Source organism: Salminus brasiliensis, chromosome 15 (assembly GCF_030463535.1).
Source record: "Salminus brasiliensis chromosome 15, fSalBra1.hap2, whole genome shotgun sequence".
Classification (NCBI taxonomy): domain Eukaryota; kingdom Metazoa; phylum Chordata; class Actinopteri; order Characiformes; family Bryconidae; genus Salminus; species Salminus brasiliensis.
Genome location: NC_132892.1, coordinates 32894432 through 32911931, shown reverse-complemented (window position 1 = coordinate 32911931; position 17500 = coordinate 32894432). Strand labels below are relative to the sequence as shown.

The 17500-nt window shown below is 44.4% G+C and overlaps 1 protein-coding gene across 1 annotated transcript in view; it reads right to left on the bottom strand.

The window, feature by feature from the left end:
- The window catches only part of epn3b (epsin 3b), a 31381-nt gene that overhangs the window by 13057 nt on the left and 824 nt on the right, over positions 1 to 17500 (bottom strand). The window contains 4 exon segments of the mRNA XM_072657787.1: positions 1916 to 1950; positions 1953 to 2007; positions 2009 to 2131; positions 2133 to 2271. Coding sequence (XP_072513888.1) covers positions 1916 to 1950; positions 1953 to 2007; positions 2009 to 2131; positions 2133 to 2156 — 237 coding nt within the window. The 5' untranslated portion in view covers positions 2157 to 2271.

Sequence of the window (17500 nt, the reverse complement as noted above, 5' to 3'; positions counted from 1 at the left end):
TGGCATATCACAATACCCTACATTTAGTTATTAATATTCACCCTAATGAGAGACTGTAGCTCCGCCTCCTCAGTGTATACCACAATACCTACATTTAGAGCGTTATTAATTATTATTCACCCTAATGAGAGACTGTAGCTCCGCCTCCAAGGTGGTGTTAGTAGTGGCAGTCTGCTAATGAATTAGTACAGACAGTGTGAGCAGCACTGCTGCAGTAGGAGCTGTGAGGGAGAGCGCAGAGATGCTAATGCTAATGAATCAGTGTGGCTGTGATTCTCCAGTGGAGATTAGACTCCTCTACAGATCCGCCCCTCCTTTCCTTCCTCACGCCAGCAGTTTAACAGCAGCTCAGGAGCTAGAAAACATCAGAGTAATGATGTCGACAATTAGCGCAGTCGACTCCTTAATTAATCACCTTCATTCATTAGAGGATCCATACACTGCCCTCAAACACTGCTCCCAGTCTCTGGCTGTATCCTGATCAGATTTTAGCCCATGTGTTCACAATGGGTGGTCTCTCGCTAGTCAGACTGGAATCTGATAGCTGTGTGGGACGGAATATTCAAATTCACTCACTGAGCGCAAATTAATACGTTTGCCGTACTGGGAGGAGTACTAAAGCAGTATAATAAACATAGACAGTGTAATAGGCAGTGTAATAAACATAGACAGTGTAATAGGCAGTGTAATAAACATAGACAGTGTATAGGCAGTGTAATAAACATAGACAGTGTAATAGGCAGTGTAATAAACATAGACAGTGTAATAGGCAGTGTAATAAAACATAGACAGTGTAATAAGCAGTGTAATAAACATAGACAGTGTAATAAGCAGTGTAATAAACATAGACAGTGTAATTAGCAGTGTAATAAACATAGACAGTGTAATAGGCAGTGCTAATAAACATAGACAGTGTAAATAGGCAGTGTAATAAACATAGACAAGTGTAATAAGCAGTGTAATAAACATAGACAGTGTAATAGGCAGTGTAATAAACATAGACAGTGTAATAGGCAGTGTAATAAACATAGACAGTGTAATAGGCAGTGTAATAAACATAGACAGTGTAATAGGCAGTGTAATAAACATAGACAGTGTAATAGGCAGTGTAATAAACATAGACAGTGTAATAAGCAGTGTAATAAACATAGACAGTGTAATAGGCAGTGTAATAAACATAGACAGTGTAATAGCAGTGTAATAAACATAGACAGTGTAATAAGCAGTGTAATAAACATAGGCAGTGGAATAAGCAGTATAACAAGCACAGACCGCTTAATAGCAGTATTAATAAGCATAGACAGTGTACTAAGCTTAGACAGTGTAATAAGCAGTGTAGTTAGCATAGGCAGTGTAATAAGCAGTGTAATAAGCATAGACAGTGTACTAAGCTTAGACAGTGTAATAAGCAGTGTAATTAGCAGTATAATATTCACAGACAGTGTAATAAGCAGCGTAATAAGCATGGGCAGTGTAATAAAAAGTGTAATAAGCAGTATAATAAGCATAGACAGTGTACTAAGCTTAGACAGTGTAATAAGCAGTATAATAATTAATAGACAGTGTAATAAGCAGTGTAATAAGCATAGACAAAGTAATAAACAGTGTAATAAGCATGGGCAGTATAATAAACAGTGTAATAAGCAGTATAATATTAATAGACAGTGTAATAAGCAGTATAATATAAATAGACAGTGTAATAAGCAGTATAATATTAATGGACATTGTAATTAGCAGTATAATAATCACAGACAGAGTAATAAGCAGCGTAATAATCACAGACAGAGTAATAAGCAGCGTAATAATCACAGACAGTGTAATAAGCAGTGTAATAAGCAGTATAATAAATGTGTTAATAATTACACTGTGTAGTATGTGGTTTATAAATGTGTTGTACCATGTTTCTTGGCGTTACCTTGTAGACATGTCTCCAGTTCTTGCCGTGGTCGTGAGGCGCTTCCACACCATGGCCATGACCTCGCTGAAGGCCACCACGCTGAAGGTGAGGGTCAGCGATCTCAGACATCAGCGAACTGGATGGGCCCCAGGGGTCATTAGAAGTCGCCTCACGCACTTTAATCTCCGCCTCTGAGTAGTTATGGACGATGTTCTTCACCTGCCATCTTCACCTGCCGCCGCAGGGCTGAGGTCGTCATGGCTACAGCAAGCACGTGTGTGTGTGTAAGCTTGCGTGTGTGTGTAAGAGTGTGTGTGGGTGGTTCTTTGGACCGTAGAGTGGGACGAGGCGGGAGGAGTGAATCAGGAGTGTGTCTGCAGAAAGAAACAAAGGAGGGAGAGAGACAGAGTGAGGGTGTGTGTGGTAGGGAGTGTGCTGTAGATGTGATGGTGGGTCAGGAGTGTGCTGTAGATGTGATGGTGGTCAGGAGTGTACTGTAGATGTGATGGTGGGTCAGTCAGGAGTGTACTGTAGATGTGATGGTGGGTCAGGAGTGTGCTGTAGATGTGATGGTGGGTCAGTCAGGAGTGTGCTGTAGATTGTGATGGTGGTCAGTCAGGAGTGTGCTGTAGATGTGATGGTGGGTCGGTCAGGAGTGTGATGTAGATGTGATGGTGGGTCAGGAGTGTACTGTAGATGTGATGGTGGGTCAGTCAGGAGCGTACTGTAGATGTGATGGTGGGTCAGGTGTGTACTGTGATGTGATGGTGGGTCAGACAGGAGTGTACTGTAGATGTGATGGTGAGTCAGGAGTGTGCTGTAGATGTGATGGTGGGTCGGTCAGGAGTGTACTGTACATGTGATTGTGGGTCCGGAGTGTACTGTGATGTGATGGTGGTTCAGAAGTGTACTGTAGACGTGATGGTGGGTCAGGAGCGTACTGTAGATGTGATGGTGGGTCAGACAGGAGTGTACTGTAGATGTGATGTGGGTCAGGAGTGTACTGTAGATGTGATGGTGGGTCAGTCAGGAGTGTACTGTAGATGTGATGGTGGGTCAGGAGTGTACTGTAGATGTGATGGTGGGTCAGGAGTGTACTGTAGATGTGATGGTGGGTCAGGAGCATACTGTAGATGTGATGGTGGGGTCAGTCAGGAGTGTACTGTAGATGTGATGGTGGGTCGGTCAGGAGTGTGATTGTAGATGTGATGGTGGGTCAGGAGTGTACTGTAGATGTGATGGTGGGTCAGTCAGGAGCGTACTGTAGATGTGATGGTGGGTCAGGTGTGTACTGTGATGTGATGGTGGGTCAGACAGGAGTGTACTGTAGATGTGATGGTGAGTCAGGAGTGTGCTGTAGATGTGATGGTGGGTCGGTCAGGAGTGTACTGTACATGTGATTGTGGGTCCGGAGTGTACTGTGATGTGATGGTGGTTCAGAAGTGTACTGTAGACGTGATGGTGGGTCAGGAGCGTACTGTAGATGTGATGGTGGGTCAGACAGGAGTGTACTGTAGATGTGATGTGGGTCAGGAGTGTACTGTAGATGTGATGGTGGGTCAGTCAGGAGTTGTACTGTAGATGTGATGGTGGGTCAGGAGTGTACTGTAGATGTGATGGTGGGTCAGGAGTGTACTGTAGATGTGATGGTGGGTCAGGAGCATACTGTAGATGTGATGGTGGGTCAGTCAGGAGTGTACTGTAGATGTGATGGTGGGTCAGTCAGGAGTGTACTGTAGATGTGATGGAGGGTCAGGAGTGTACTGTAGAAGTGATGGTGGGTCAGTCAGGAGTGTACTGTAGATGTGATGGTGGGTCAGGAGCATACTGTAGATGTGATGGTGGGTCAGTCAGGAGTGTACTGTAGATGTGATGGTGGGTCAGTCAGGAGCGTACTGTAGATGTGATGGTGGGTCAGTCAGGAGTGTACTGTAGATATGATGGTGGGTCAGGAGTGTACTGTAGGTGTGATGGTGGGTCAGTCAGGAGTGTGCTGTAGATGTGATGGTGGGTCAGTCAGGAGTGTACTGTAGATGTGATGGTGGGTCAGTCAGGAGTGTACTGTCGATGTGATGGTGGGTCAGGAGTGTACTGTAGATGTGATGGTGGGTCAGTCAGGAGTGTACTGTAGATGTGATGGTGGGTCAGTCAGGAGTGTACTGTAGATGTGATGGTGGGTCAGTCAGGAGCGTACTGTAGATGTGATGGTGGGTCAGGAGTGTACTGTAGATGTGATGGTGGGTCAGTCAGGAGTGTACTGTAGATGTGATGGTGGGTCAGTCAGGAGTGTACTGTAGACGTGATGGTGGGTCAGGAGTGTACTGTAGATGTGATGTGGGTCAGGAGTGTACTGTAGATGTGATGTGGGTCAGGTGTGTACTGTAGATGTGATGGTAGTAAGATCTAGTTGAGTTTGCTGTTGAGTGATAGCTGTGAGTGTGCTGTTCTACTTTATGGTGTAAAATAAATGCAGTGTTTGACACAGCAGCCTCTTATCCCTGGTCATATTTATTTGGACACATGTTTTGAAGTGTTTAGGTGGAAAGGCTGATCTGCTTCAGACTGTTACAGTGCCCCCCTCAGTCTGGTACACTTAACCCTGCCCATGGGAGATGTTAAAGCATTTGCTCTCCTCTCAGCTGGACTCAGCTGGACAGTGATGTTCAGAATATCATTATTTTTGCTCAATGCTTTCAAAATTATCCAGTTTAAAGTGAAATTAGTTCATTCTGCTCGCCTGCCTACTATAATTAAACACCGCTCTACAGCTACCACCTCCCCACAAGAGCCCAGACACATCAGACTAGGTAGGTCATCAGGAGGAGCTGGCTGGTGGACTGGTGGGCTTAGTCTGAGGCTCCAGTTTAACACACTTCAAAATTTTCAATCCAGATATTTTAGTGCTTATAACTAGAGAATGTGATTCACAGTGTGTCCAAACATTTGTGGACACCCCTTTCAGATAAAACATGTAATGCATCTTTAGAAAAGCACTGACCACTCTCAGGGCTGAATGCAATCAAATCCTCCTCACAACAGTGTTCCCCACATCTAGTATAGCAGTTGGTGATGATGAAGCTCTATTCAATACCCGATCAACTGATCATCCAACCTCAGCACCTGATCCCTCACTGATGCTCTCGTCAAGGGCTGAATGAAGGGCTGGGAAACAGGTGTCCAAATACTTTTGTCTGTATAGTGTACATACATGAACTGCAAGTGTGCTTAGTGCCAGATTACCTCCACACATGAAACACACACACACAGAGAGGGCAGTTACCGGTTCTCTTTGCGAGCTGTCGCTATGGCGACAGAGACCCATGGGGGACTTGGGGAAAACGAGGCGATGAAACTGCCCCATATTTCTCTCTCTATAGATCTATTTCATACTCATACACACTCTCTCTCTCACACACACAGCTAGAGGTACAATTACAGTAAACACACACTTATTACATATGTATATATTATGCAATATATACATAATGTATATACTGCATAATAATAATAATAATAATAATAATAATAATAATAATAATAATATGTCGCCTTGCATGTTTAAGGTGATGGCAACTTCAGGCTCTAGTGCACCTAATGCCAGGCGTGGGCTAAAGGGGTATATATATAAAGCCCCCCAGCATTGAGGAGCTGTGGAGCAGTGGAAGAACTGTGTTCTCTGGAATGATGGATGATGGTGGAGCTCCATCCAGTACTTTGGGATTTGGGAGTCAAGGGGATGGTCATAATTCAACGTCCTGACCTCACTAACACTCTTGTTGCTAAATGCAATCAAATCCTCACAACAATTCATCTCCAGAATCTAGTAGAAAGCTTTCTTCTCTGTACAGTAGAGACAGCTACTCCAACAAAAGCAGGATCAGCTCTTTTTAATATTCTAGACTTTCAGAAGAAGCCATAAATGAGGGGCCGGTGTCCAAATACTTTTGTCCATGAAGTGAATCAAGCTTCAGTGTTGTAAATGATGCTGGACACTAAGCCAGCACACTGGCCTGTTCTGGAAGCATAGTGATACTATGAGCACATATACAGCTGTCCAGCAGAGGGCAGTGCTGAGCAGGCGGGTATGGGGGTATTTCAGCGTTGTCCTTTAGGACTAGTGCTGCAAACATCAGCAAATTTACAGAGAGAGAGAGAGAGAGAAAGAGAGAGAGAGAGAGCAGTGCAGTGTTATGGTCACACAATGTGATTTCCTATATCAGATTGCTGTCCCTTTCAGAGAGCTCCATAAATGAGCTGAGGAGTGAGGAGTGAGGAGCTGTACCGCAGAGCAATCACACCCTGGTCTCTAACAAAGCCTGGACAACCCCACACTGGAGAGTCACTGTGCAGATATGGAATCAGCTCTACACTGGGAATTATTCATTATGATAATTATTTAGAAAGCAGGTGACCACTCAGAGGAACCAAGACCTGCCCAAGAGCACGAGGAAACACCGACTGTGAGGAACCATGACCTTCCTAAGTGCAAAGGAAGAACCACTAGAGAGAAACCAAGACTCAAAAAGAAAACGTCCCTTAGAGACGATATGAAGAACTGTTGAGAGGAACCAAGGCATGAGACGGAACCACTGAGGGGAACCAAGACGCAAAGGGAAACTCTCTATAGGGGCATGAGAAGGAACCACTGAGAGGAACCAAGGGAGAACTTCCCTAAAAGCATTGATGAGCTATTGAGAGGAACCAAGACTGAAAGAGACACCCTCCACCAGGGCATGAGAAGGAATCTCTAAGGGGAATCAAGACATAAAGGAAGAGAGGAAGATAAGATGTAAAGGGACACCCTCCATAGGGAACCACTGAGAAGACCCACGACGTAAAAGGACACCCTCCACAGGGACATGAGAAGGAACCACCAATAAGAACTAAGATGTTAAGGGACACCCTCCATAGAACAACTGAGAGGAAACAAGACGTAAAGGGACACCTTCCATATGGACATGAGAAAGAACCACTAAGAGGAAACAAGCTGTAAAGGGACACCCTCCATAGAACAACTGAGAGGACCCAAGACATAAAAGGACACCCTCCATAGGGACATGAGAAGGAACCACTGAGAGGACCCAAGACATAAAAGGACACCCTCTATAGGGGCATGAGAAAGAACCACTGAGAGGAAACAAGACATAAAAGGACACCCTCCACAGGGGCATGAGAAAGAACCACTGAGAGGAAACAAAATGTAAAAGGACACCCTCCACAGGGACATGAGAAAGAACCACTAAGAGGAAACAAGCTGTAAAGGGACACCCTCCATAGGGACATGAGAAAGAACCACTAAGAGGAAACAAGCTGTAAAGGGACACCCTCCATAGAACAACTGAGAGGACCCAAGACATAAAAGGACACCCTCCATAGGGACATGAGAAGGAACCACTGAGAGGACCCAAGACATAAAAGGACACCCTCTATAGGGGCATGAGAAAGAACCACTGAGAGGAAACAAGACATAAAGGGACACCCTCTATAGGGGCATGAGAAAGAACCACTGAGAGGACCCAAGACATAAAAGGACACCCTCTATAGGGGCATGAGAAAGAACCACTGAGAGGAAACAAAATGTAAAAGGACACCCTCCACAGGGACATGAGAAAGAACCACTAAGAGGAAACAAGCTGTAAAGGGACACCCTCCATAGGGACATGAAAAGGAACCAAATAAGAACCAAGACGTTAAGGGACACCCTCCATGGGGACATGAGAAGGAACCACTAATAAGAACCAAGACGTTAAGGGACACCCTCCATGGGGACATGAGAAGGAACCACTGATAGGACCCAAGACATAAAAGGACACCCTCCATAGGGACATGAGAAAGAACCACTAAGAGGAAACAAAATGTAAAAGGACACCCTCCATTAGGGACATGAGAAAGAACCACTAAGAGGAAACAAAATGTAAAAGGACACCCTCCATAGGACATGAGAAAGAACCACAAAGAGGAAACAAAATGTAAAAGGACACCCTCCATAGGGACATGAGAAAGAACCACTGAGAGGAAACAAAATGTAAAAGGACACCCTCCATAGGGACATGAGAAAGAACCACTGAGAGGAAAACAAGACATAAAGGGACACCCTCTATAGGGGCATGAGAAAGAACCACTGAGAGGACCAAGACATAAAAGGACACCCTCCATAGGGACATGAGAAGGAACCCCTGAGAGGAACAAAGGGAGAACCTCCCTAAGAGCATGTAGAAGAACCACTGAGAGAAACCAGCACAATAAGACCCAAAAGAGGACATCCTTAATGACATGACCACTAACAGGAACCAAGACTCAAAAGACAGAACTGAAAGGGACACCCTCCATAGGGGCCTGACAAGGAACCACTGAGAGGAACCACTGCTCAAAACAATGAAGATTGTAAAGGAGAATCTTCTTAAGAGTATGAAGAGAACCCTTGAGAAGAGCAAGGATTCACCGTTAGAAGCTTTAGAAAGACCATGAGGAAGAACCATTAAGAGAAAACAAGACCCAAAAAGAGGATGTCCATAAAAGCCTGAAGACGGTACCACTGAGAAGAACCAAGATTTAAAAAGAATTAAGAGCACTAGGCAGAACCACTGAGAGGAACCAAGACAGCCCCGAATAACATAAAGTGGACCACTAAAAAAATCAAGACTCCAGAGGAAAACTTCCCTAAGAGCATAAAGAACCCACTGAGAGGAACAAAGGAGAACCTCCCCTAAGAGCAGGTAGAAGAACCACCAAGAGGAACCAGGACTCAAAAGGAGAGACTGTCTAAAAGCAGTCTAATAATGGCTCTCTACAGGGGGTCTTTCTGGAGGTCCACACTGTAGTACTCGGAGGGAAACTTGTGTAAGTGCAGGGAGAATTATGATGATAGTGAACATTACGCCGCACAGCTGAAGGTGAGGAGCGGACGATGAACCCAGTGCAGATGTAGCCAGTATCACATTTCTGCTGAGAGCTGCCAAACCCCTGTCCCGTGCCCGCCTGCCCCCCGTACAGCTACACTGCCTTCATGTTTCCTAATTTCCCTCGACCTCTCAGTTCAGTCAGTTCCATCTAATTCAAGTCTATTCCAGGATAGTTCAATATCAGCACGTTTAAACACAGCACAGCCAGATCACAGTCACAGCACAGCCAGATCACACAGTCACAGCACAGCCAGATCACACAGTCACAGCACAGCCAGAGCACAGTCACAGCACAGCCAGATCACACAGTCACAGCACAGCCAGATCACACAGTCACAGCACAGCCAGATCACACAGTCACAGCACAGCCAGAGCACAGTCACAGCACAGCCAGATCACACAGTCACACAGCACAGCCAGATCACACAGTCACAGCACAGGCCAGATCACAGCCAGATCACAGCTACAGCAGAGCCAGATCACAGCAACAGCACAACCAGATCACAGCCAAGGCACAGTCAGATCACACAGTCACAGCACAACCAGATCACAGCCAAGGTACAGCCACAGCACAGCCAGATCACAGCCACAGCACAGCCAGATCACACAGTCACAGCACAACCAGATCACAGCCAAGTGACTCAGCCAAGATCACAGCCAGATCACAGCCACAGCACAGCAAATCACAGCCAGATCACAGCCAGATCACTGTCACAGCACAACCAGATCACAGCCACATCACAGCCAGATCACAGCCAGATCACAGCCAGAGCACAGCCACAGCACCAGCCAGATCACAGCCAGATCACAGCCAGATCACAGCCAGATCACAACAGATCACAGCCAGATCACAGCCAGATCACAACCAGATCACAGCCAGATCACAGCCAGATCACAGCCAGATCACAACCAGATCACAGCCAGATCACAGCCAGATCACAGCCACAGGACAGCCAGAATCAGAGCCACAGCACAGCAGATCACAACCAGATCACAGCCACAGCACAGCCAGATCACAGCCACAGCACAACCAGATCACAGCCAGATCACAGCCAGATCACAGCCACAGCACATCCAGATCACATCCAGATCACATCCAGATCACAGCCAGATCACAGCCACAGCACATCCAGAGCACAGCCACAGCACAGCCATGGATTATTTTACAGTTTCTAATGTCTATATGGAGGGGGGGGGGGGGTCTATATTTTAATTTCTTGTAACATAAGTACATAATCATTTTACAATGGATATGAAAATATTCACAGCTGTTGAATAATTCATATTTGACAGAGAAAACGTAACAGCATAAAACATAACAGGAACAGCAGCCAGCAGCATACAGATACATACATAAATAATGTTTATGAGAATAATAATAATAATAATAATAATAATAATAATAATTATTATTATTATTATTATTATTATTATTATTATTATTATTATTATTTTATTTTTTATTTTAGTTGTGTCAATACTTTTATTAGTGCTGTTATTGTTTTATATTATTATTATTTTTATTATTATTATTATTATTATTATTATTATTATTATTACTATAGTCAGTTTAGTTTAATTTAGTTTGTTTAAGTTTATTTTTTGTTTAATTTGAGTTTAGTTTAAATTTATTTCTGTTTAATTTGAGTTTAGTTTAAGTTTAGTTTTGTTTTGTTTAAGTTTATTTTTTGTTCATTTTTGTTTCTTGTCTGATCTTTGTCTTCTTATACATATATATGTTTTCAATTTCCATCTGTTTCATTTGCTCTTTTACTTGTGTTGTATTTCGTCCTCTTTCAGTCCCTGTTTACTGTTTAAACTCTCGACTACACTGAAAATGAATTTACCTCTGAATGTGAAAATAAAGGTTGATTAATTGATTGGTAATCATACACTCGGTTTATGACCGATAATTTAGCCCATGCTAATTGGTGTACATAAGCTTCATTACTGTTAGCTACACTAGTCTCATAGCTCCAGCACCTAAAGTGAAGAACCCAAACTTCAGGCACTGAACAAGCTCTAAATGACTGACCGACTGATTGACTAACTGACTGACTGACTGACTGACTGACTGACATGCTGACTGAGTGACTCAGTGACTGACTGACTTAATGACTGACTCAGTGACTGACTGACTGACTGACAGACTTACTGACTGAGTGACTGATGGACTAACTGACTGACTGACTGACTGACTGATATGCTGACTGAGTGACTCAGTGACTGACTGACTGACATGCTGACTGAGTGACTCAGTGACTGACTGACTGAGTGACTGACTGACATGCTGACTGAGTGACTCAGTGACTGACTGACTGAGTGACTGACTGACATGCTGACTGAGTGACTCAGTGACTGACTGACTGACATGCTGACTGAGTGACTCAGTGACTGACTGACTGACATGCTGACTGAGTGACTCAGTGACTGACTGACTGAGTGACTGACTGACATGCTGACTGAGTGACTGACAGACTGAGTGACTGATGGAATGACTGACTGACAGACTGACTGAGTGACTGACAGACTGAGTGACTGATGGACTGACTGACTGACAGACTGACTGAGTGACTGACAGACTGAGTGACTGATGGACTGACTGACTGACAGACTGACAGACTGACTGAGTGACTCAGTGACTGAGTGACTGACTGACTGACATGCTGACTGAGTGACTGAGTGACTGACAGACTGAGTGACTGACTTGACTTACTGATGGACTGAGTGACTGACATGCTGACTGAGTGACTCAGAGACTGACTCACCGACTGAGTGACTGATTGACTGACAGACTTAATGACTGACTGACTGACTGAGTGACTGACTGATGGACTGAGTGACTAACTGTTTGACCGACTGACTGACTGACTGAGTGACTGACTGGCTGATGGACTGGATCTGGAGAAAGAGGAGAAATCGGACCTCAGACTGAACTATGGCTTTAACAGCCTGAAACCGGCACGATCCGAACCCAGCAGAGCATCCCATCATACAGCATCCCTACAGAGAAACACACACAACACACACACACACACACACACACACACACACACACACTCACACACACTCACTCACACACACACTCACACACACTCACTCACTCACTCACACACTCACACACATACACTCACACACACACACACACACACACACACACACTTACACACACACACACTTACTGCTTCAGCATTAGATTAAAATACAATATGGATCGTTTGAAGCTATTCTGAGAGGAAGGACACACACACACACAGCTACCCACACACACACAGCTACCACACACACACCTACCCACACACACACACACACCTACCCACTAACACACACACCTACCCACACACCTACCCACACACACACACACCTACCCACACACACACATACACACCTACCCACACACACATATAATTGAATAATGGAAATTCCAGTGAGCAAAGAGGAGAGCACTTCAAGGACAACGTCAATTAGAATGACAGCATGTGCTCAGAGACATCACGTTCTTTTACACACACACACACACACACACACACACACACACACACACGTCATCCAAGCATCTTTAATTAGAAAACTACTAAGAACCACAGAGAGGAACCAGCTCTCAAAAGGAGAACTTCCATGAAAGAATGATAAGCAATTGCTAAAAAGCAACACTGTCTCCAGCTCTGACTAGAGCTGTCTGTAGTGGGCGGGGTTTATGTAAATGTTGGGGGTGTAAACACAACGCGTCAAGACTGTGATGTAACAGTTTTGGGGGTTTGGAACTGGCCTGTTTTCCAGCTCTGTTGTGGTTCTGCTGGACATTTCTTTGAAGATCCTTTATATGAAGGAAAAGTGCTAATGCTAATTGCCACAACGGCCAGTTGGAAGCTTAGGAGTTCAAGCTTATGCTAAGATAACCGCTAACGTCCACTATCGGTAAGTTTACTGAGCACTAATCTCACCGTTTCATTGTGTCTACAAACTTTTGTCCATGTAGTGTCTTACTCTCAACAGCTAGGAAGACCGATGAACACACACACACACACACACACACACACACACATTTTCACACTTCTTTTCAATAATGCAAAACTGCTCACACACACTGCTCACACACACACACACACACACACACACGTTCAGAGAAAGAAAGTCAATGCAGAGATGCTGACTGCAGGTTTTCCCACCTCAGAGAGAGAGAGAGAGAGAGAGAGAGAGCGAGAGAGAGAGAGAGAGAGAGAGAGAGAGGATGAACGAATGAAAGGAGAGAAAGAGAGAGAGAGAGAAAGGAGAGAGAGAGAGTGAGAGAGAGAAAAGAGAGAGAGCAAGAGAGAGAGAGAGAGAGAGAGAGAAGAGAGAGAGAGGATGAACGAATGAAAGGAGAGAAAGAGAGAGAGAGAGAAAGGAGAGAGAGAGAGTGAGAGAGAGAAAAGAGAGAGAGCAAGAGAGAGAGAGAGAGAGAGAGAGAGAGAGGATGAACGAATGAAAGGAGAGAAAGAGAGAGAGAGAGAAAGGAGAGAGAAAGAGTGAGAGAGAGAAAAGAGAGAGAGCAAGAGAGAGAGAGAGAGAGAGAGAGAGAGAGAGATGAACGAATGAAAGGAGAGAGAGAGCAAGAGAAAGAGAGAGAGAGAGAGAGAGACAGAGAGAGAGGGGATGAACGAATGAAAGGAGAGAAAGAGAGAGAGAGAGAGAAAGGAGAGAGAGAGAGTGAGAGAGAGAAAAGAGAGAGAGCAAGAGAGAGAGAGGAGAGAGAGAGAGAGAGAGAGAGAGAGAGGGATGAACGAATGAAAGGAGAGAAAGAGAGAGAGAGAGAAAGGAGAGAGAAAGAGTGAGAGAGAGAAAAGAGAGTAAGAGAGAGAGAGAGAGAGAGAGAGAGAGAGGAGAGAGAGAGTGAGAGAGAGAAGAGAGAGAAAGAGAGAGAGAGAGAGAGAGAGAGGATGAACGAATGAAAGGAGAGAAAGAGAGAGAGAGAAGAAAAGGAGAGAGAGAGAGTGAGAGAGAGAAAAGAGAGAGAGCAAGAGAGAGAGAGAGAGAGAGGAGAGAGAGAGAAGAGAGAGAGAGGGGATGAACGAATGAAAGGAGAGAAAGAGAGAGAGAGAGAAAGGAGAGAGAAAGGAGTGAGAGAGAGAAAAGAGAGTAAGAGAGAGAGAGAGAGAGAGAGAGAGAGAGAGAGAGAGAGAGAGAGAGAGGGATGAACGAATGAAAGGAGAGAAAGAGAGAGAGAGAGAAAGGAGAGAGAAAAGAGAGTAAAGAGAGAGAGAGAGAGAGAGAGAGAGAGGAGAGAGAGAGAGTGAGAGAGAGAAAAGAGAGAGAGTAAGAGAGAGAGAGAGAGAGAGAGAGAGAGAGAGAGAGAGAAGATGAACGAATGAAAGGAGAGAGAGAGAGAGAGAGAGAATGCATATGTTCGTGTGTGTGTGTGTGTGTGTGTGTGTGTGTGTGTGTGTGTGTGTATGTGACTCATGCTGTGATCATAGTTCTGGCTGTACTCATTAGCTCTGACCCCCCCCCCCCCACCACACACACACACACACAGTAGTGTCTTACTCTCAACAGCTAGGAGACCGATGAACACACACCACACACACACACACACACATCTAACCTAGTCAGAATATATCACCAGTGTGTGTGTGTGTGTGTGTGTGTGTGTGTGTGTGTGTGTGAATGTATGCAACATAGGAGCTAACTGGTGGAAGGTTTGACTGATGGCGTCCCCCAGGGCTCTACATTAGGGCCTGTCCCCTCCTGTAGCCGGTCAGCTTTTAGCCACGCCCCCGCTCGATTTCCCCGGGTTCGTCTGTCTGGAGTTGTAGCCTAGCGTGGACCCCTGTTTCCTCCCTGCTTTCGCTTCGTGGCGAACATCGGCTCGGCCGCGAACTAGAGGCCTGGTTTCCGTAGCAACCCATAATATTTCCCATAATTAGTCTGGAGGTGATGAGCTGCTCTCCAGTACCAACACCACCTTATTCTCCCGAAACCGCCTCCGCCGCCGCCGCCGCCGCTATGCTCCACTGCTTCAGTGTTTATCCAGCGCCGACTGGGGCTTTCTCTGGTGGGCGGAGTCAAGACTGTGATGTAACAGTTTTAAGGCTCTGCAATCGGCTCTGTTTCAGTTCTTCTGAAGGAGGAACGACAGTGTTTGAGGTTCATGGCCTCTCACTTCCATGTACTGAACTCTTACTGTTCAACCAAATGACAAAAGTATTGGGACACCTGCTTATTGTCACATCATTGTGTCTTCTGAAATCAAGGCTATTAAAAAGAGCTGATCCTGCTTTTGCTGGAGTAACTGGCTCTACTGTCCAGGGAGAAGAAGTAGCATTGCTGTGAGGATTTGATTGTATTCAGAGACAAGAGCATTTGATCATTGAGCATTGATCAGCACCCCCCCACCTCATCATCCTCAACTCCTCAACTCCTCACAAAAGTACTGGATGGAGCTCCACCACCATCCATCATTCAGAGAACACAGTTTCCTCCACTGCTCCACAGCTCCTCAATGCTGGGGGGCTTTATTATACCCTCTAGCCCACGCCTGGCAGCATTAGGCAGCATGGTGCCAATAGGGTCATGATGCTGATCTGCTCCAGATGGTCCTATTCTATTGGCAGTTCTTCTTCTTCTCTACAGGGACTAGACAGGCTGCATTTGCACATCTGTGTCAGTAGCTGAATGCATTCATTAGAATGGTTGTCCACAAGTTTGTGGACGCACAGTGTAAATACAGTGTTCCACCAATCAGCTTTGGGTCGTGATTTCTCAGCTCCAGCTCCCACTCTCCGAGAAACCACGGCGAAGTCACACCAGCTGCTCTCAGCCCGCTTTCAGAGAGAAATGAGCAAGCGAGCTGGAGCAGGCCTCTGAAAGCTGTTTGTGTGTGAGAGCATGAGTGCTCCTGCTGTCCAGAAATAGCAGTGCGGGTTGAGTCATGGCCTCTGAGTGTCAGGGTGGACGTGAGCAATGAGTGACCACTCGCTCACGCTGCTCCTCGTCCACCTTGTCAGAGCTGCTGGTGGTGGAGCAGGACCGGACTGCTCTGGTTCTGGAGGCCAGAGCTATTAAAGAACCCATGAGCCAGTGTGAAGAACCTCACACCACACCATCACTAGATAGTAGTAGAACAACAACAGCAGCCAAATGACAACAATAACAACAACAACAACAACAATGGCCGCCACTATTTCACTATTTCAACAGTCCTCAGTAAATGACAACAGTGTAAATATAAATATTAAACTAATAACATTTACAATAAAATTACAAAATAAAATGTAGTATGGACAAACATCCTATATATATATTAATTATAGTTATTAAACTAATTGATCATTATTGCAGCAAAAACTTTAAATGATCATTTAAATACATTTAATCATTATAATTATAATGAAAAAGAAATGATTTTGATGATATTGTAAAAAAAACTTTGTTATTGTTTAAGTTTAATAAGTTAATAAAATATATTAAAAATGAATCATTTGATAATTATTGCAGAAATCTTTATATTATCATTTAAGTTTAATTAATTTATTATTAAAAGTAAATTATTTTGATAATTACAATACAATACACAATACATTTATTTTAATGTAATTTTAAAAAGCAAAAAAATTATAATAATAATCTGCAAAAAAAGAAATAAATGTCATTTGTAATTAATGAAAAGAAAACTACTTAAATATTAGTATTTATTTACATTAAATACTTATTTTTCATAAAATTCCTTTACTTATGAGAAAGTTTTTTTTCTTACAACAAATTTGTTCTGTAACAAACTTTTAACTTCAAACTTAACTTCTAACCTTCTGAACTCTTTATGGAAATCAGTGTAGATGTCATTCGGGTCATTTTGGAGCGTTTCTATTGGTCCGTTCATCCTGAAATTCTGATACAGAATAAAGAACAACAGCCAGATTCACATTATGGAGAAAAGTGAACGGTCAGCTCTTGAAGGTGATGAAGGTGATGAAGCAGGAAAAAACGGACGAGCGTAAGAATCGGAGACACTTTAACAAGAACCAGACTGTGATGTTCTAGATACACGACTGGGTCAGAACATCTCCAGAACACCAGGCATCAGGTCTTGTGGGGTTCCCAACCAGTGTACAGTGGTCAGTACCTACCAAAAGTTCTTCACGGAAGGACAACTGGTGAACCTACTGCTGAGTCATGGCCACCTAAGGTTCTTACTGATGCTCATGGAGGGCCTCGCCCACCTCACAAAACGTACAACCAATCCAAAAACAAGGCCAAAAAAAAAACCACGCCCCCCTGTTTACGTTTTCGGGCTCAATGACCTATATCGGCCATTTTTCTCGTAAAGTGATTTTGAGGGCGGTACTAGTTCCCACAATGCACTAGAAATGTGTAGTAAACAATGTAGATCACTGCATCGGCAGAATGTTCCTAAGCAACGGACAGCGTAACGAACTGGAGCTGACGACGGTTACTGGAGCTGGTTAGGATGGTTACGAGTAACGGTTACGATGTGCAGTTCGTTAACGGGAGGCCTCCGTTTCTAAGCAACAACAGCTCAGTGCTTTACTAACCACCGCAGAATCCAGTTGGTGAGCATTCATGTGAGCAGTGCTGACACCTGATGATGATGAAGATGATGATGATGATGATTTTTAGCGCTACCCTGCTCTCTCTCCTAAGGGTAGTCAGGCTATTTGGCAGCATCTAGCTAGAGCAGCCTGTTGGATCTGCAGGCTTTACA